This window comes from Lynx canadensis, chromosome E1, assembly GCF_007474595.2.
Source record: "Lynx canadensis isolate LIC74 chromosome E1, mLynCan4.pri.v2, whole genome shotgun sequence".
In the NCBI taxonomy this organism is placed as follows: domain Eukaryota; kingdom Metazoa; phylum Chordata; class Mammalia; order Carnivora; family Felidae; genus Lynx; species Lynx canadensis.
In genome coordinates, this window is record NC_044316.2 from 8,547,526 (window position 1) to 8,566,916 (window position 19,391).

At 55.7% G+C, this 19,391-nt stretch overlaps 1 protein-coding gene across 2 annotated transcripts in view; it reads right to left on the reverse strand.

Moving 5' to 3' along the window:
* Positions 1–18,929, reverse strand: part of PMP22 (peripheral myelin protein 22) — a 32,529-nt gene extending 13,600 nt beyond the window's left edge. Inside the window, exons 1-3 of one of the 2 annotated variants that reach the window (XM_030296493.1) lie at positions 18,751–18,929; positions 13,845–13,956; positions 12,360–12,459 (exon numbers count right to left, since the gene is read on the reverse strand). In XM_030296493.1, the coding sequence (XP_030152353.1) occupies positions 12,360–12,459; positions 13,845–13,922 (178 nt within the window). In that variant the 5' untranslated portion in view covers positions 13,923–13,956; positions 18,751–18,929. Of the gene's footprint in view, positions 1–12,359; positions 12,460–13,844; positions 13,957–15,720; positions 15,843–18,750 lie in introns of those variants that run through there. The other variant, XM_030296492.2, reaches the window with a different exon arrangement.
* Between the last annotated feature and the right edge of the window lie 462 nt (positions 18,930–19,391).

Sequence of the window (19,391 nt, forward strand, 5' to 3'; positions counted from 1 at the left end):
AGACTTTGAGAGTACACCTGTGAATTTAGTACATAATAAACACAACATACAACTCAGTAGGGAAAGGACAGAACAGATACCAAGCGGTGTTGGCCATCCATTTGTCAAAACACCCAAGTAGATCTCTAACTCACATCATCCACAAAATTCAATTCCAGAGGCATCAAAAGGCTCAGTGTAGAATTATAAAGCCACGGAGACACGCGATTCACAAAAGAGAAATACGAACAGCCAATAAACATATTTGATGGTGCTCAACTTCATTAGCAACCAGGAAAACACAAGTGAAATCCAGAAGGGATGGGATGCCAATGTTTACCTATCACACTGGCTGAAATCAAGACGATTGATAATGTCAACAGAGTGCATGTATGAGAGAGACGTCTGTATACCGTTCAGAGGGATGATAATATAATAATTGTTCTGTGCCCAGCAATTGGGCAGAATCCATTTGAATTTTTAAATGTCAGGGTGCCTGGGTGGCTCAGTCGGTTGAGCGTCCGACTCTTGATTTTGGCTCAGGTCATGATCTCACTGTTTGTGGGACTGAGCCCTGCATTGGGCTCTGTGCTGATAATGTGGACGGAGCCTGCTTGGGATTTTCTCTCTCCCCCTCTGTATGCCCCTCCCTGACGCGTGCCCTCTCTCTCTCTCTCTCTCTCTCTCTCTCTCTCTCTCAAAGTAAATAAATAAACATTTAAAAAAATAATAAAAAATAAAACTTTAAATGCCAATACCACGACCCCACGGTTTAATCACTACACCCCGGATAAACATTTAAACATAGGCTCCAAGAGAAATGAATAAGGATGCTCACTGTGGTACCATTCTTCGGAGTGGAAATAAATTAAGGTAAATCCTTGCAATGGAATGTTTTGCAACAGTTAAAAAATCATGAGTTAGAAAATGAATAACCACTGAAAAGCCCTCAAGACAACGAAAAGACTCAGGTATATACACGACGTGATGTCATTGTGTAAATACACACCAAAACACTATATATGCGTAAATGCGCATGCACATGCGTGAATGTGTGTGTGTGTGTGTGTGTTCATTGAAAAAAGAGCCAAGGACGTGCCAGATTGATATCAATGATTGCCCCCAGGAACTAGAGCTGGAATGGAGAAGAGTCTGGTCTTCTGTCAAGGTCTGTACCGTTTTGGGGGCGCCCGGGTGGTTCAGTAGGTTAGACGTCCGACTTCAGCTCAGGTCACGATCTCACGGTTCATGAGTTCGAACCCCGTGTCGGGCTCTGAGCTGTAGAATTAGCTCAGAATCTGTCAGCAGGTAGCCCACTTCATGTCTTCTGTACCCTTCTCTCTCTGTCCCTCCCCCACTCGTGCTCTGTCTCTTTCTCTCGCTCTCTCAAAAATAAATAACCATGAAAGCTATTTTTTAAATGATCTCTATCAGTTGGCTTATTTTGAATACGGAGAATACTCTCATGTCATCTTTGAATAAACTGAAACTAATTTAAAAGATCAGAAGGTAAAGAAAACCTCGCAGGCCCCAATAAGTGAGGATTCGGAAACTCAAAGAATGGCTGGAATCTGGACAGGACCGGTTTTCCACCTGCAAAGAGTAAAGGGACTTCACCTTTCTTCAAATGCCATCAAATCAGAAGCCACATGTTGACAGAAGGGAAAAAACAGCGCTGAGCCAGGAGGGAGAAGTTTGCGTTCCAGCCCCAAACAGGCCGGCTGAAGGTTCGAGAGCCCTGTCAGTATTGTTCCAAAGGAAGCCGACGATGTCCTGAGGGGATTCTGAAGTTCACAGGACATTGGTCCAGAGCCAGAGTCCTTCATCTGGACTGGGCTAGACCCACGGCGACAGTAATGGAGAGCAGGTATCTATGCTGCTGGCATGGCAGGTGTCCGATCCTCTACGAGGATATATGAAGCCTGACCACCCAGCGGTCATTCAGTCCAGTTACAGAGGCCCAGGGGACGGCTCTGTCACCCACTTCCGCTGACCGCCCCCTTCCCTACCACTTGCCATGTTTGGGGCTCTGAATTTCTCTTCTCTAACATGACGTACAATCTCGTAGAGCGGTCGCAAGGATCAAACAAGCTGATATAAAAGGTCTGTCAAAGGACGATACAAATAACCCGATTTAAAAAGCCGATGTTGGGGCGCCTGAGTGGCTCAGTCAGTTAAGCGTCTGACTCTTGATCTCGGCTCAGGTCATGATCTCATGGTTTATGAGTTCAAGCCCCATGTCGGGCTTTGTGCTGGCAGCACAGAACCTGCTTAGAATTCTCTCTCCCTCTGTTTCTGCCCCTACCCTACTCACGCTCTCTCTGCCCCCTACTCTGCTCACGCTCTCTCTGCCCCTACCCTACTCATGCTGTCTCTGGCCCCTCCCCTACTCATGCTCTCTCTGCCCCTACCCTACTCATGCTCTCTCTGTCCCCACCCTACTCATGCTGTCACTGCCCCCTACTCTGCTCATGCTCTCTCTGCCCCTACCCTACTCATGCTGTCTCTGGCCCCTCCCCTACTCATGCTCTCTCTGCCCCTACCCTACTCATGCTGTCTCTGGCCCCTCCCCTACTCATGCTCTCTCTGGCCCCTACCCAACTCATGCTGTCTCGCAAAATAAATATATAAACTTAAAAAAAAAAAAAAGCTGATGTTGAAGATCAGGGTAAGTAAGCATTTACAGACTGTTCCAGGGTTCTGGGGGTACCTCCATCCGGGTGACTCCAGTCACGATAAGGGGGGGACCACAGGGCTCACACCAGCCATTTTATTAGGGGACCAACCAGAACTCCAAAGTATCCTGGAACGACGTTGACATCACTCCAGAATATCTCACTTTCAGCTCAGAGTTCCGCAGACTATTTGTAAAGAGTCAGACGGTCGATATTGTTGGCTTTGCAGGTCACACGTACGGTCTCGGCAGCAACCATCGGGCTCAGCCATCTCAGCACCAAATCGGTCTTGGCCAATGTGTACGTTTCATCCGACGAGGCCTTACGTACAAAATCAGGGAGCGGTGGGCCAGGTCCGGCCCGCAGCCTCTACGTGGCCAAGCGCTGCTATCGCAAAGCCAATCAGACGTACAGGAAATCATGCTTAGGGTGGAGGGACGTCTGGTATAAGGCACAGAGCTATCGATGACGGATCGATGTCAGACAGAAAGCCTGATTTATACGGAGCACGCCTAACGTCAGGCCAACAGGCCAAGTGACAGATCCGCACCCCCATCCCGGCCCCAGCGCGGGGACACGCTGTCTCTCAAACTGCAAGTTGAGCCCACGTTGGGCACCCACGGTCTTCCTCACTCGGTGGCTGGCCCCCAAGTGGATACCCGGTAAATCCTGGCAGAACTCCGGCGACAGCGTTTGGGGCAGAGCACAGGGATTCAAAGCCCTAAAAACTCTTTGGAGACCTTGTTCTAATGAGAGTGCCGCGTCCAAGAGCTTTTGGACAGGTTGCGGATGTGGGCCGCGGAGGCAGGCCGACCCAGCGTCCCCGGCAGAGAAGGGCAAGCTTGAGTTACTCCGCGATCAAAGCTCGCTTCAAGGTCAGATTCCTGCCGCCGGGGCAGCTAAGCAATGAAGGAAATACATCTGCCCCCGCAGCTGTATTCTTAGCCGGGGCCTGGAGTGCAGTGAGTTACGGGCTCAGAAAGGATGAGGCGCTTTTCAAAGCACCAGATCATCTGGGCCCTTCTGCGGCTTTCATTACCGGCACAGAGTCAGTCCCCTGCCCCTCTCGTCCCCTGCCCCCCCCCCCCCGGGGTCCCTCTCTGAGCGAGGCACAAACGCTTTCTGTTTCCATCGAGAGAACAGGTTTTCTTGGAAGGGAGAGGACAGACAGCTGAGGGAAAGTCAGAGCACACCCCGGGGAGGCCGTGAAAGAAACAAAGCCTCCAAGAAAGAAGCCATCAGAGGGGCTAAATCCCAAATGCAAGAGATGCGACAGGCACGTGCACACCTGGGCATAAGGCTGGGCTGTTTGCAACAGCACGTGACCAACAAGGCCGGGCTCTGCGCCCTCAGACCGCCCCGCCCACGGCCACCACACAAATTGCCATTTTCCTCATTTGTCACTATGAATGCCACTCCAGGAATAGCTGAGACGCCGAGGGGCCTCTATCCTGAACAACGTGGCCTTTGCCCTTAAGGCTTCACCCACCCGCTGGAGCACCTGCACGGCCCCCCACGTAGGTCTACACCCTGGCGGGCAGGGGGAGGGGGTCTACACCCACACAAGAGGATACAGAACCGCCCAATACGGAATCGTGGGGGCCTGTTAATTAGAGCAAACTAGCGAACACGCCCATGTCAGGCAGGTGGAAAGAAACTTCGGGTCAAGGTGTTCCTGCTTAAGCCTCATTAACTGGCTCAGGGGTGGACAGAGGAACCACTCAAACTGGGGTCTGAGACCACAGTTTCATTCTGCTAACGAGACCTTGGGCTCCAAAAGGGAACGTAATATGGCACAGAGGATACCTGCAAACACTTAAGGCAACTTAGGTTTCCTTTGGAAAATGCTCCGGCTGGAAAAGTCTGGAAACTGCGGGATCAGGTGAGGCTAGGCTGTGTCCCTCGAGGAATTATTGTGCTCTGTCTCCCTCTCTCTCTTTCTGCCTCTCCCCCTCTCTCAAAATAAATAAATAAATATTAAAAGGAAAAAAAAAGAGAATTGTTGTGGGACCACTTACCCACCGGTTGACTAAAAAAACAGAAACAAGGGACGGGTTCCACGGTCAAGTACGTTAATCTCCCCCCTCGGATGTTAATTACAACCTACGTTAAAGGCTAAGAGAATTCTTGCCATCAAAGAAGCAGCCCTTAGCTTTTAGTGTTTCTCCGATTTTTCCAATGGACTTATTAGAATTTTTTTTTTTTTTTTTACAGCGGACCACTTGGAAATGTTGGGTTTGGCCAGAGAAAATGGCAGCAGGGGGACAGAAAGGCATTGTGCGCGAGCTGTAGTCTCCTATTAGCCAGGAGTGTGTAAGGGGTGAGGGGGATACCCGGGTTGTTTGCAGCATCTTTGGGTCTGAAAGGCTTTCTCTGCAAAATAATAGCCAGAAGCTCCCTCTCCTTTTGATTCCTAAAGCCTTTTCGAAAAGGCCAAGCATCGTGGCGGTCAAGAGCTAGAACAGAGCCCCTACCCCATCAATCGCGGTAATGGCCCTCCGTCACCTAGCACGACGTCCTTCTCTCCCCTGCACGCCTACTGAAATTCTCCCCAACGTCCCAGACCCAGCTCAAAGGTCACCTCCACTCTGGACACTCCCCCACCATGTCACAAGTATACCCGGAACGTGAAGACGCTCTGGGACACGACGTGGTAGCTGCCTTTCCGTGCTCACTCCATTCGGCACCCAGGGCGCCTGCCCCAGATTCCCAGTTGGTCAGAGGCAGGCCCGGTGCAGACAAAAGGCAAGATGCCCAGGCTACTGGGTTTTCAACTTCGACACACACGGGGAGGGGTGCGGAGAGGGTCAATGGCGTGTTTGAACTCTCTCGCGCGATTTAAACGACCCTACGGCCTTTCTGTAGGTTTAAATTCACGGAAGCCGGACAGGGAAGAGGGAGCACGGTGTGAGCTTCCCCGATTCTCTGCCCGCCCACCTGGCAAGCCCGCGCACCGCCCCAGCTCCAGAGGGACAAGGAGAGGCTGGGTGCCTGCCGTCTACAGGCGGTACTTGAAGAACCTTCCAGCCCGGCCCTCTGCCATGAGCTACAGACTTCTGGATCCCAGTGCCTGGCCGCCAATCCCTACTGTCAACCTAATGGCCAGCCTGAGCCCTCGAAACACAAATCGAATCCCGCCCCTCTTCTGCTTAAGATCTTTCAATGGTGTCTCACTTGTCCTTCTCAGTCTGTGGCCTCTGGGGCCCCCCAAGCCCCTCTCCCCCCATCACCTCACTCCCCTTCGTCCAACCAGCACGCTCAGTCACGCCGGACTCCTCCCCGCCTCAGGGTCTTGCCCCCTGGCCATGACCTCCTGGAATATTCTCCCTGTGGTCCTTCACGTGACAGGCCCCTCCGGTCTTGAAGTCTGTCCACGAGAGGGCAAGAAAGAGGCCTTTCCGTAACCAGCCTCCCCCACCGTGGGTGACTCTCGAGGCCACCATCCCGTCTCCTACAGGGTCCTTTCCACTCCCCGCCCTCGTTTATTGTCTATTCTGTGCCTCCCCCAAGGACCCGTGCGCCCCACTAAAACAGAGACGTGGTCTTTCTGGTTCGGTCTGTGGGGCTGGTTTGTGGAACAGAGCCTGATACACAGGATGTGCTCGGCACGTTCAAAAACTAAATGAAAGGATGCTGCTGTCAGCGCTTGGAAAATGCAAGAGGTTCTCTTGAAAGGTAGTGAGTTCCCCATCGCGGGCAGGATGCGAGTGGGGCCTGAAGTGAGGTGCGGCGGGAGAGGGGCGGACTTGATCTCCCAAGTCCTGCCCAACACTGGGAGTGCCCGTGCGTGCCCACGACGGATGACACACTCCGGAGGCTTCTCGCCAGACATCCTTCTCTGGGGCACCGAAAACCCACGCCCACAACCTCGCGCCACAGTACGGCCAGGCCCTGCTCCCCAGATGCAAGAGAGACGCCTTCTCGACCCTGCGGAAATCCTGGGAACGCAACTTAAATTTTTTTTCCAGAAGCGAAGACTGTGAGCGTCAAGGGCCACGTGGCTCAGGCGCGGGTTTGCACACGCATTCGGAATTAACTCCTGGATGCTGGTGGCCGACGGGGAGCTCCGGGGGCTGAAACATCAGCATTACGGCACCACCTCCCCACCTCCCCCCCCGCCCCGACCCCTCCCTGTCCCGCCAGGGCCTTGGCAACAACCCACACGGGCCTGTAAAAGCAAGAGCCATTACTTGGGCAGAGATTGTGGGTTGGTCCACGGAGCCACAAAGATTTTAAATTGCAAAACACGACCCCGTAAGGGCAGAGGGCCTCCGGTGTCCTCTAAAATCTGCCCAAGCACCGAGCGGCAGACGAGGAAATGCTCCGATGCCCTCGCCGGAATGACGATGCCACCAGATGGATAGGTCTGGAATCGTCGAAAAGACCCAGAGAACGAGTGCCCCCGAGAGGCTCAGGCTGGGGGGGCCTCGGAGACTGGCGAGGCTTACTCAACGCAAAGCATCCATCGAATGCCGCCCACGAGCTTGACTGCCACGAATTTATTGTGGCCGTCGTTGCTTGGAAGGGAAAAGAAAAGCATCGAGGGCTCATTTTCTTAGCTTGCGATCCTGGCCCCAGCCCACACTCTGGTGCAGAAGGCCAGCCCGGGGTCACTGGCAAACGGGGGCACCTGTGTGCGGCATCCTTCCTTATACACCGGAGGGGACGACGGAGGCTCCGGGGGACAGACTGCAGGAGGGCCTGACTTTTTGCCTTCATGCTTTCGTGTCGAGCATGGGCCCCTTCTTTCAAACTGCACACACACGGGGCACCCGGGTGGCTCAGTCGGTTACGTGTCTGACTCTCGGTTTCGGCTCAGGTCACGGTCTCACGGCTCATGAGTTCGAGCCCCGCGTCGGGCTCTGTGCTGACAGCTCGGAGCCTGGAGCCTGTTTCGGATTCTGTGTCTCCCTTTCTCTCTCTCTGCCCCTCCCCTGCTCATGCCCTGCCTGTCTCTCTCTCTCAGAAAAAATAATAAACATCAAAAAAAAAAATTTAGAAATGGACTTATAGGCGCCAAACTGTTTATTAGGCTCTAGAAGGACCAGATAGGCCTGCCCTCTGTCCCTCAATGCTGCCAGGCCCCTTTCCTACACGAGATGGTCCCCTCTGCCTCGAATCGGCCCCAGATGCTCCTGTGGCGGACTCCCGGTCACCCCCAAGGGGTCACGCCCGCACGACGCCTCCCTTCCCTCGTTACACATTACCCTGTTTTCGTTCTCGTTGTAGTTCCCATCCCTGCCCCCAAATTTATTCACGCTTATTGGCTGTTTTGCCCAGTAAAATGCAAGCTTTTGTTCATTCTTACATCCTTGCTGTCTACAACAGTATCTGGTATGTGGCAGGCAGCCAGGGAGTAGCTGCACACGAAAAAACAGGGGAAGGGAGAAGGGGGGGGGGGGGGGGCCGGAGGTGGGAAGTTCATGATCAAGGAACTAAGAGAAGGCAGAAAATTCCAGGACATGAGGTTTCAAGGGAATGGGTCCATTCAGGTAGATTCCTATGGGATTTAGTAAAGATTTCCATCTGAAGTTTAAGGCCAAGGAGGGGCCCTCTGAAAGGCTTGAGATCGAGAGTGACAGGGCCGGCTTGGTATTTTTTTAAAATATCACCCTGGATTGGGTGTGAAAACTGAGTTATAAAGAAATAAGCAAGGTGACGGGTTAGGGGGCAGCCTCAGTGGCTCTGATAAGTCCTGCAGGCGTGGTGACCCGCAAGGAAACAGCCAGCGCCTGGGGGGGGGGGGGGGGGGGGGGGGCGGGGCCAGGCTGAGGAACCAGAAGGAAATACATCCACACGGGCTGCAGACATTAGCAGCATTCCCTAAAATACTAGGAATTGTCCAAGAGGTAGATTTGGTGGAGGAGAATGGAGACTGACTGGTTCGGGGATGCCCCTGAGACATCCCAGTGGAACCGTCTAGAAGGAGGCTGCATATGCAGATCTGGAAGGTCAGGAGAGGAGTCCAGGCTGGAAGGAAACACAGATCCGAGAGACATGATGAAACGAGGAGACTTAGGGACTGGAGGTGGGGAGAACAAGAGGAAAGCCCAAAGGTCGCACGCTTTCCAATATGGATCTCTCTGAGAACGGCCGGTGCGGCTCTTAGAGCCCAGGATACAGGAAGGAGGAAATATTTGAATAATCCTAAAATAACGGGGCTCTGCCCAGAAACTGCCTAGGACCCAGCGGAGCTATAGTAAAGAGTATGACGGGGTACAGAGGGGGGAAAGGTCACAGCCCCGGAGAGAAGTGTTTCAAGCCAGGCTTACGGGGAGTGCTTGCTGTTAAATTTCTAGGAATCGAGAAGCCATGCTTCCCATGAGGCCAAGTGACTACATCCTCAGCCTCCCTGGTAACTAGGTGTGGCTGTGTGACTAAGTTCCTGTAAAAGAACACACACAGCAGTGTGAGTGAGGTCTCTCTGGAGACATTTCATGGAAAGGGAAGGGCGCACATTCTCCTCCTCCTTTCTCCGCCCTATCGCTTGAAGCCTGGATGAGATGGCTGGAGCATCGGCAGCCCTTGCGACCATGAGGATGAGGACCACATTCAGGAGAGAGCAAAGGAAAGAGCTAGAAAGTGCCTGGGTCTCTGACAACTTCACGAAAGCGCCGTAGCTCTCTCTCCTCAGGCCGCCGACTTCCCGAGAGAAAGGAAACTGTCTTACGGAAGCCACGGCCACTTGAAGAGGTGCTGTTACATTGCAGTCAATTTTAATCCTCATCCGAATACTAGCCGACGGATCCAACACGTCCCCTGCACTGCTGTCCCCTTGCTGTGGGTCACGTCATTGCCTTGGTAGGGATATCCTCCTCCTTGCCTGTATTTATTTAAATCCTGCCCATCCTCTGGAGGATGGATCAGATTCCACCTCCCACACGAGACTTCCTCCCTTGAACTCTGGCGCTGTCTGCCTGCCCCCACTCCTTGGGCATCTGGCTTATGCTGCCTTCCCAGTGATTCACCCTCCCCCCCCACACACACACACACTTATCTGCTGGCTCCTCAGAGAGGCTCAGGCCCCTCAAGGGCAAGGTCCACCATTTCCAAGCGCTCGTATTCCCTGGGCCCGGGGAGGCCGTCAATACAAGGTCATGATGAACAGGCCCCCCCTAAGGTTCTTCCCGCCCCCCACCTGCAGCCAAGTTAAGGATGAACCCAGAAGGTATGGAAACGAATTCAGAAAATGAGAAGGCAGGTAAGACAGCTAAAACCACTTCTCATAACAAGGGGCAGCTTGAGGGAAAGATCTAAGACTTCTCCCTCAGACTATACAACCCAGCTGGTTGACCTCCGTGAGATTCACGCGGCAGGGGGCACCGTTCACACAGAAAACGAGGGGCAGATGTCATGCCCCGGGCCCCGCACGTACAAACTCAAGTCCCTTCGGTAAAAGCCAGCCAGTCAGGTCAACCGACACGTTTTCACCTAACGCGCCCGTAACATACTTCGCGATTTGTCGCTCTCGGTAACAAATCACTTTGGAGGACCTCATCCCAGAGGATGTTTGGAACAGCCTGAGCACAAACGCACACCTCAGTTCATTCGTCAAGGCAGTCTAATGTTTGCAACTGCAGATTTTTGTGTCTGTGGTTTGCCTCGGAAATTGTTAAACTCGATCGGCAAAGCACAGGAGGCCCAGAGGATCCCCCCTGCCCCTGGTCAGAGCTCAAGTTGTAACACAGGCTGACCGGCTGGGGAGCCGTCAGCGGAGATAACTACTGGGGAAGCTTCCATGGAAACGTCTAACTTCGAAGAAGCCCAAATCCCTCAAAACATCTGAGAAGGCAGGCGCAGGGGAGAAGGCAGGCTCCCGGGTGACCCTCGGAGAGCGACCACGTGGACTTGGAACCCACGCGAAAGACCCCAAAGCTGTCGTCGACGGACCCAAGAGGCGAGCTTGGCACATCAGGAGCCAATTGAGAGACGAGAAGGGGCCTGCTGAAAATAACACGAGATGGGCTGCTGGCCGGAGATGACAGCCATTCACAACCAGGTCAAGTGCAGCACCAGGGGTCAGTAACCGGCCTCGAGGTGAAGGCTGCCCTCCTTCCCATGCACGGCTGGAGCGCAGTCTAGACAGCTGAGCCTCTGCCCCCGTCCGGACCTCACAGTCCAGGATTTCACGCCAACCCCGAGTGGCATTTGACGCCTGGGGAGGCCTGGGGAAAAACCACTCTCTGGGGCCGCGTCACCACTGGTGACCACCAGGTGTCAGTAGTGAGCGGGGGCGCCACCCATCTGGAGTCTTCAGAGAACGTGAGCCAGATCCTGGGGGGGGGAGGGGGGCGGGGGGCACCGGATGCTGTGGCTTTGGGGGCAAACAGGGCTATCACCGCATTCTCAGGCATGCACGAGTATTTCATTTCAGTTACTCGGCTGTCAACTCACCATGCAAACGCGCTGCGCCCCGTCTAGGATGTTTTTCATCCGAGAAAAGATTCGGGGCTGCTCACGTCCATGGGGACGGAGGCCTTTCTGTTTTCGCCCCACCCCCCACCCCCGGGGAAAGCGAAAACATAAAGCAGGGTTTTCTACTCCTCGCCGATCCTTCCCCCACAGACACTGCCCCGTAAGTGTTCTAGAAGTTTCTCTTCATACAGAGGTTCGAGATGTGGGTTTGCAAGGCTTCAGTGATAGCTTGGGGGTTACTAGGTGCGGAGCCCGCAGGGGCACAAAGCTTGTGCACCGTGCAAAAGCCGGAGCGGAGGGCCCCTTCCCTGCCTGATTTATGGAGCTGGACCATGAGTAGCTTCAGCAACAACGGAGGCTGTCCTTGCTCGGTCTTTTAAAACAAAAAAGCTTTGTCAAATCCTACAGCGACTTCCCTCTCCAGGCTGGGGACGTATCCTTTGGAGCACGGGCCCATGCCAAGCCCAGCCCACGATGTCCTCAACACCAAGCACTAGGGCCCCTTTCAGGGTCCACAGTGACACTCAACAGCACCCAGCCACCCCAGAGAAGGCACCCCATTTACCGCTGCCTCTCCGCATCCAAAGACGCGGGGGGCCCCTGCGTCTGAGCACTCCTCTGAGTACAGGAGGTGTCTAGAGGGTCCCTCACTGCCAATTATCCCTTAACTGGAATCCAAGTAAGCCCCGCTTCAAATATCTCACAAGCAATGATACCGAGGACAAAGGAGAAACACAGTTGGTCCCCCTAGGCTTGCGTTTAGCCTTTTGCAAATAGCTTCGAGTCGCCATCTTGCCGCAAGGAAACACCCAAAGCTTGGAATGCCAAATGGCATCACCACTGAGGCCCACGACCTCGAAAAGCAGTCTTGCCAACGGGGGACCAAAAGCTGGCCCAACTACCCCCTGGGACCGTCACTGAAACAGGAAGTGGCAGGACCTTTCTGGATAGAGACAGCCACCAAAGCAAGGGTACCAGTGGGGTCAGAAGACCCAACTGGGTCTGCCTAAGGTCTTGCCACGGTGCCACATTTATGGCTTATCTGTGCCCACGTTTCTTTGCTGACAAGAAGCACTGTGCTTTCTAGGGCATCTTTCCGGGGAGAGATCATGTGCAATGAGAGCCGGGGTCTTAGGTTAGTCAGGGAAACTTCTGCCCTTCTCCTGTGTCGGGTTCCCGGTCCCCTATTGCATTCTGCCCCACCCCAGCAACAACTTTTGAGCTGCGTCTTCCAAGAACAAGGGTTTCCAGGTCTGGACTGAGAAATACGGAGCAAAGACCCAGTCTCACCATTTGCTGACGATGAGTAGCAGTGGTGGACGTTTCCAGAAGAAGAGGTGCTACAATTCTGCCAGAGGTCGGTTGCATGTCCATTGCCCACGATCCATTGCTAGAAAGAACCAGACATCTTCGATCAGACAGGGTGGTGAGGAGCGAAGGGAAGGGGAGAGAAAGGGGAAGGGAAGGCAAGAGCGGCCTCATCCGCCCGTCTACCTGGCCTGCCCCTGCCCTGCCCAGGGTGGCCCGGCCAGAGGCCACAGTCACACTGGGGAAAGGAGAGAGGTGGGGGTCTGGCTCAGACATGGTGTTGGGCGGAGGGCCAGCGTTTCACAAATGAAAAGCACTTTGAGAACAGAAAAGTTCACTCACACACACACACACACACACACACACACACGCACACAAGCTAATACGTGCAGAAGTATGTCCTATAGCAGAAGGAGCCATGAACTCAAGCCAGGACGCCTGCATTCAAGCCGGCTCTCCTCACCCCGGATCTCCTGGGTGTCGCTCCCCCAAGCTACTGCCTCTCTGAGCCTGTCTCCTGGCTCCTAATTCCTATCAATCCCACAAGATTAAGAGGTTGTAAAAATGCTTACAAACGATGAAACAATCCACAGATCCCCAACATCACAATCTCTCACTCTGACATATTTCTCAACCTTGGAAACGGACAAGAATATCACGTCTGGGATACGCCTCAGTTAAGAAGTTAAAACCACAGTAGGGGCGCCTGGGTGGCTCAGCCGGTTAAGCGTCTGACTTTGGCTCTCAAGGTTCCTGACTTCCAGCCCCGCGTCGGGTTCTGTGCTGACAGCTCAGAGCCTGGGGCCTGCTTGGGATTCTGTGTCTCCCTCTCTCTCTCTCTCTCTCTCTGCCCCTTCCCCACGCACGCTCTGTGTTGATACAGAGGAGGCTTTAGAGTGGAAGGTGCTATGCCCACATCACAAAGCAGACCGGGGGCTGTGAACTCTTTTCCGGAAGAGCCTATTTTAACCTTCCCATTTCCAGCCCTAAAGGGTGTTCCATGACATGTGGAGAAAAACAAACCTTCATAAATACTCCACTTCCTTCCTCAAGGAACCTACGGCGCAAAAAAAAAAAAAAAAAAAAAAAAAAAAAAACCAAAAACCCAACCCTGCAATTTTATCAAATGAAGGTCGGGAAACCCTGAGGTCTCTGCACTGAAATTATTTGGCTTAAATGGAGGCCTGCGCCGCTCACCTAGTCTGGCGATCGCCTCCCTCCTACCCCTGAATCTGCTCGGGTTTTCTCCAAACAACTGAAAGGGGGCAGCCTGCCAGAAACTGCAAAAACGCCCCGGGGGCCGCCCGAGACTTTCACGTCGTTTGCAAATCACGACGCGGCGCTGACCTGGAGGAATCGCCGCCCGGGAGGCCCGAGCCCTGGGCGGGGGGGGGGGGGGGGGGGGGGGGGGAGGGGGTCCGGGTGCCCCGCCCGCGCCCACCTCCCCGCTGCCCGCCGGGCACTCACGCTGACGATCGTGGAGACGAAGAGCAGCACGAGCACTGCGACGTGGAGGACGATGATGCCCAGCAACAAGAGGAGCATTCTGGCGGCTGGTTGTGCTCGGCGGAGTTCCTGCCTGCCGGGAAAGAGAGCCGAAGCTGGACGTGAGGCCCAACCAACTGGCCCGGGCTGGCGAGCGAGCGAGCGAGGGAGGGAGGGAGGAGGAGCGCGCGGAGGGAGGGTCCCCGCGCCGGCGGAATGCAGGGGCCTGGCTGCGCGCCCGGCCCGGGTCGCGGCGCCCGCACGCCTCCCGGCGGCCGGCCGAGAGAGGGCAGCAGCCGGCCGCAGCATCCCCGCCCGGCAGCCCGCGGGGGGCCCGCCGGCCACACGACAGCTCTTGCTTCGGGGACGAAACGAGGGGGTACGCACGTCTAAGTCACCCCGGGAGGAGAGCTCTTCCCAGAATGACCAGCGGAGACCACGGCACACCTCCACCCACCCGGGGTTGCCTCCGGAGCACAGCCCCACGTGGGGAAGGAGGCAGGAGGAGGAGAGAGCCCCCTTTCCCTACGGGGTGGCGGTCGGGGGTCCGCGCGTGGGCGCCCCGACTTCTGCCGGAGGCCCGGGGACGCCAGCGGCACGCTGCGAGGGAGAGCGCGCGGCGGGGAGCTGGTTTCCCAGGCCCGGTGCGCTCCGCGTTCCGTTAGTCTCCCAAGTTTCCACCGGGTTCTGCCAGCGCCGGGAAGCCGTCCTGGCCCCGGCTCAGCCTGGCGTCCACCCCGGCGGCTCCGGAGAGGAGGCGCAGAGCCGGGGGAGTGTGGGCAGGAAAGAAAGGCCCAGAGAGTGGCCGGACCCCTGCGCTTCCCGCCCACCGCGCGCTTCACCACCCACCCCCCCCCAATCCCCTCCCGCCGCAGCCCCTGCGGGCCGGGCCCTGCGCTCCCGGGCTGGCCTCTCGCCGGTTCTCCCCGGTCCCGGCTGCGCCCCCGGCACGCGGAGCCGAGACACGACCCGGTTCGGCCTCGGCGCGCCGGGACGCGCGCCCAGGAGCCTGCACGGAGGGGGGGTGGCGGGGAGGGGGGGTGGCGGCAGATGTCCGGTGGGAAGGAGAGGCGGAGGGTGGAGGGCTGAGTCCCAGGAGAACCGCAACCCGCCAGAGCCGGCAGGACAGCTTCCCCCACGCAGCTATGTGGTCCTAGCCCCTCGTTTTACACCTCTTGGGGGGAAATGGAGACCGGGGTGACCCGTTAGAGGGTACTATGGCTGTGGGAGCCCAGCTGCATTTGGGGGCACCGTCTCAGCACAGGGCCTTGAGCAAGGGGAGACCACGTTTCAATAGCTCCGTTTTAAAAGCACCCAATACCAGGCCCCTCCGCTGCTCTCCCTAAGCAGCACAGTCCAAGGAACCCCTGGAATGTACGGGAAGAAATGAGCACGGCCTTCGGATTGTCTCCCAGACGGTTTAAATTAAATCCAACGGCTCCTAGAGCCGGGAGGGACAAGAGAAGGATAATCGGGTCTATGGCTAGAAATGGGGGGACCACGGGGGGCCAGCAGCCCCATCTCCGGGGTCCACCGCAGGGACTGCTTTGCCAATGAGTCCCCAAGTAAGCGCGTCTCCAGCGAGACCCAAAGTGCTCAGCCCTTGCCGCATATCCCCACACCGCCACCCGCGCCCCTTACGACTTAGGGACCATAAGGCAAGGCCACACGGTGTCCCTACAAGCCCCGCAAGAACCAGACGAGCCAGACGGTGGTCCGCCTGTCCGAGCTCGGAAAGGCAGCTCGCGGGCCTGGCCAGCCCAGTGCCCGCGCCTGCTCCGCGCTTTCTGGCACCATCGACGGAAGATGCCCACGTTTCTCCTCCATCTCCTCCACTTGTCCCTACCAAAGCACTTACGGCCCAAAGGGATAGTTGTCCCCGTTCCTCCAAGTGGCCTCCGGCACAAACTCGGCGCGTCTGGCTCGGCGGCTGGCGTCCCCGAAGACAGCTGCGCTGCGGGGCTGCGCGCGCGAAGCGAGGGGCCAGAGGGAGGCTCCCGGCGTTCCCCTTTAACGGGAACAACGCCCTGTCTGCGTCGCTGCAGTAGGGTGTGTCCCTGGGTCAGCGTGTGCAGGGGGGCGGGACTCGGGGGAGGAGAGAGGGCAGGAGGGAGGGAGGGCGGGAGACAGTTACTCGGCCTTCAATCCGCCTCGGGAGAAAGTCGATCACTGCAAAACCGCTGGGACTTTTACTCGCTACTAGCCGGCGGCTGAGCTTTCTCACCTCCGCTTCCTCTGGCTCCCCGAGCTCCTGGAGACCAAGGGTCGGCCAATAAACTGGCCCTTACGCCCCCTCGGCCACGTGGGAAAAGCCCTCCCGAGGTCGCCCCCGCCGGGGCGCACGCACGTGCACTGCGCCCACGCGGGGACCGAGGCCGGATTCCTCTCCTCCGGGGAGGGGGGAGCCGGCACTTAAGCGCAGGAAGACGGCCCTCACCTCTCGGGTCCTGGCGCGCCTGGCCTGCCCTGGCATTTGTGCTGGCCACACCTGCACCGCGCCCTCCCGCGCTGTCCGGGTCTGCGCCCAGGCCGCGTGCCGGCTCCCTAGGACTCAAGGGACCCACTTTGCGGGCCCCGCTTGGGTGACAATTAGCAGGAGGAGGGAGAGTTCCGCCGACTACAGCACAGCGCGACCGGGGGAAGGGGGTCTGGCTCCTGCTAGCCCGGACCACAGCCGGGTATGCTCCAGGCGAAGTTCGCCTGGCCCGGCTCCCAGCCTCCGCTGGCGTCCCCAGGCCATTGGGTGGGGAGCTGGCCATCGAGGTGGGGGAAGATCAGCCAGGGAAATCCGCTGATTCATAGTCGCCTGAAAGTGGTTCGTCCAGCGTCACAGGGACAGAGAGGCTAGCCCTTCTGGGCGTGGCGCAGGTGGGCCCAAATACGACTCTCGATGGGAGAGTGGGCACGCAAGCCCAGAGCCTTAATGTGGATTTTAAATGTCTTTACTTACTAATGCAGCAATTCACACACACCCCGACTGCTAGTGTCCTGTCATAAAACCTCATCATTCCAACTGATTCAGACAACTCCATACCACTTTACTATCTGAAACCAGCTGTTGAGGGGCGCCTGGGTGACTCAGAAGGGTTAAGCATCGGACTCTTGACTTGGGTTGAGGTCACGATCTCTCGGTTCCGAGTTTGCCTCTCCTGGGGCTGACAGCACAGAGCCTACGTCGGATTCTCTCTCTCCCTCTGTCTGCGCCTCCCCAGCTCATGCTCTCTGTCTCTCTCTGCTTCTCTCTCTCAAAAAATAAACAAAAATAAATTGTAAAAAAGTACCTGCTTATGGTAGCTGATTGCATATTCTTGTCTTTAAGTCAGAATACATTATCTGGGGGCGCCTGGGTGGCTCAGTTGGTTGAGCGTCAGACTTCAGCTCAGGTCACGATCTCACGGTCCGTGAGTTCGAGCCCCGCATCAGGCTCTGGGCTGATGGCTCAGAGCCTGGAGCCTGCTTCCGATTCTGTGTCTCCCTCTCTCTCTGCCCCTCCCCCGTTCATGCTCTGTCTCTCTCTGTCCCAAAAACAAATAAACGTTAAAAAATTAAAAAAAAAATACATTATCTGAAATACTCTTCAAACCACGGTCTTTTAAAAACTCTTATATTAGCCAATTAAAAAGACGACATATGAAAGTTGGGCTCAATGCGCATTATATGACAGATGCACACATGGTCTGGGAGAGGCGGTGTGGGGCAACGCTTAGGCACGCTGGCTCTGGGCTCAGACAAAGCTGACTGCTCAGAGTCCTGAATTGGGGCAAGTACCTGAAGTTCCACGAGCTTCCATTTTTGCATCTACAAGCAGGACTGGCAATGCCTACTTTAGAGGTGGCGAGTAGGGGGGGACAAGGTGTGTGAGACAGTTTGCATAGTGTCTGGAACGTAATAGGGACCAGGACCCAGTAAACTGTCACCATGGTTACCGTTATATCACATTTTGCCCTCACATCAAGCAAGGCTGAGCCCCCACCCCACCCCACCCCCGCCAGCCCACCCCGTGAGCTAAAATAGCTTATGCCAATAGCATAACCAACCACAGGAATGACAGTGTGCTCTCTCCTCCTGGGTCATTTCATAGGTCAGGTATGCCCCAGCAACTATGGCCTCTCTTTATGCCATTCAGACTTTTATTTATTCCACCAACACTGATGTGGACACTATGTACCCAGTACTGTTCTAAGCACTTTCCAGATAATTAGCGTATTTAACTCAGGATTTTCTTTCTCTTCCTTTTCTTTTTTTCTTTTCCCAAGTAACCTTTTTACCGAAGCGTATGCATCTAGGAAAGAATACACGTCGTAAGCAACAGCCTGCCTCTTCCTTTTCCCAAGATTTTAGTCCCTAAGCAGGTGACACCACGCTGTGAGCTTTGGAACCCATGAGCTTGAACCCTTTTTTGCTCCTCCCTTACTGCCTCTCGCCTGTCTCCTGCCCGCTAGGCTCCCAGGGTGGAAGACGAAACACCGCCCCGGGCAGTGTCCACCAGGCTTGGCCACACCCAGGGCCAGGCCAGGGCTTGACTACCCGTGGAAGCTTCTCCCTAACCTCCTTCCCAACCCAAGGCCCCCTGCCAGCCAGCCGTGTGTGCAGAACTCCGTCCTATCAGGAAAAAAAAGAATCGGGTCCCCTTTCTCCCTTCAGATATGGACGTGCTGGGGTTTCCAGACGCTCTCAGATAGAGCCTCTCCCTTCCCCAGCCAGAGTATATACCCAGCTTCTAAAGGAGAAGTTGAAAACCCTCTGACGGTGGGTCATCTGCAACACAAAAGCCCTGTCTCCCTGCAGCCCTTCCCATTTGTGATTTGCAGGGGGTGGGGGACTGGGCAGTTCTCGGAGAAGCATAAGCTTCCACTCTGCAGAGGGACAGTGTGCCAAGAAAACTCACCGGGCCGAATGGTGTAACCCCTTCCTCCACGCGGATTTCTCTGCTCCAAACACGAGGGATGCCAAGGCGGGGCCCTCCCCACAGGGCAGCCGAGAGACCAGCAGCTGGCAGGTTGTAAGCCCCACTGCTTCCAACCAGGCTCCCCGAGATGTTTCCCCCGGGGGTGCTCCGTGTAACTGAAGCCAGGCCAGGCGTCTTTCCAGTTTATTCAGGGGCTGGTCCAATGCTGGGATATGTCATGGTGGCCTGAGAGCTTCTCAGCCTCTTCTGCTTAAAGAGACAGCGCCCAGCTTGGTCTACAGTGATCCCCAGAGGCTCTGCTCCTTTCCTCCGAGGAGGAAACGCGCAGCGTGGGGTGTCCTACGTGTTAATTGCAGATAAGTTTCATTTTTTCTTTTTTAAATCAGTATCATCATTTGAAAGAGCGCGGGCATCACGCGATGACGTTGACCTCCGTGAGATCATTCGGTCCAAGTCAACAAGACTCGATTGAAGGCATTCGAACCGTCAGTAGATAGGAAGGATAGGCTGGGAGGACAGTTGCAAAGTTACAGAGCGTTGGACCAAGGAGGCCACCAGTTTCTTCAGGCTCTTTGCACTATATGTGTCCTCCAGTCTCCTGGGTGGAAGTCCCAAGACAA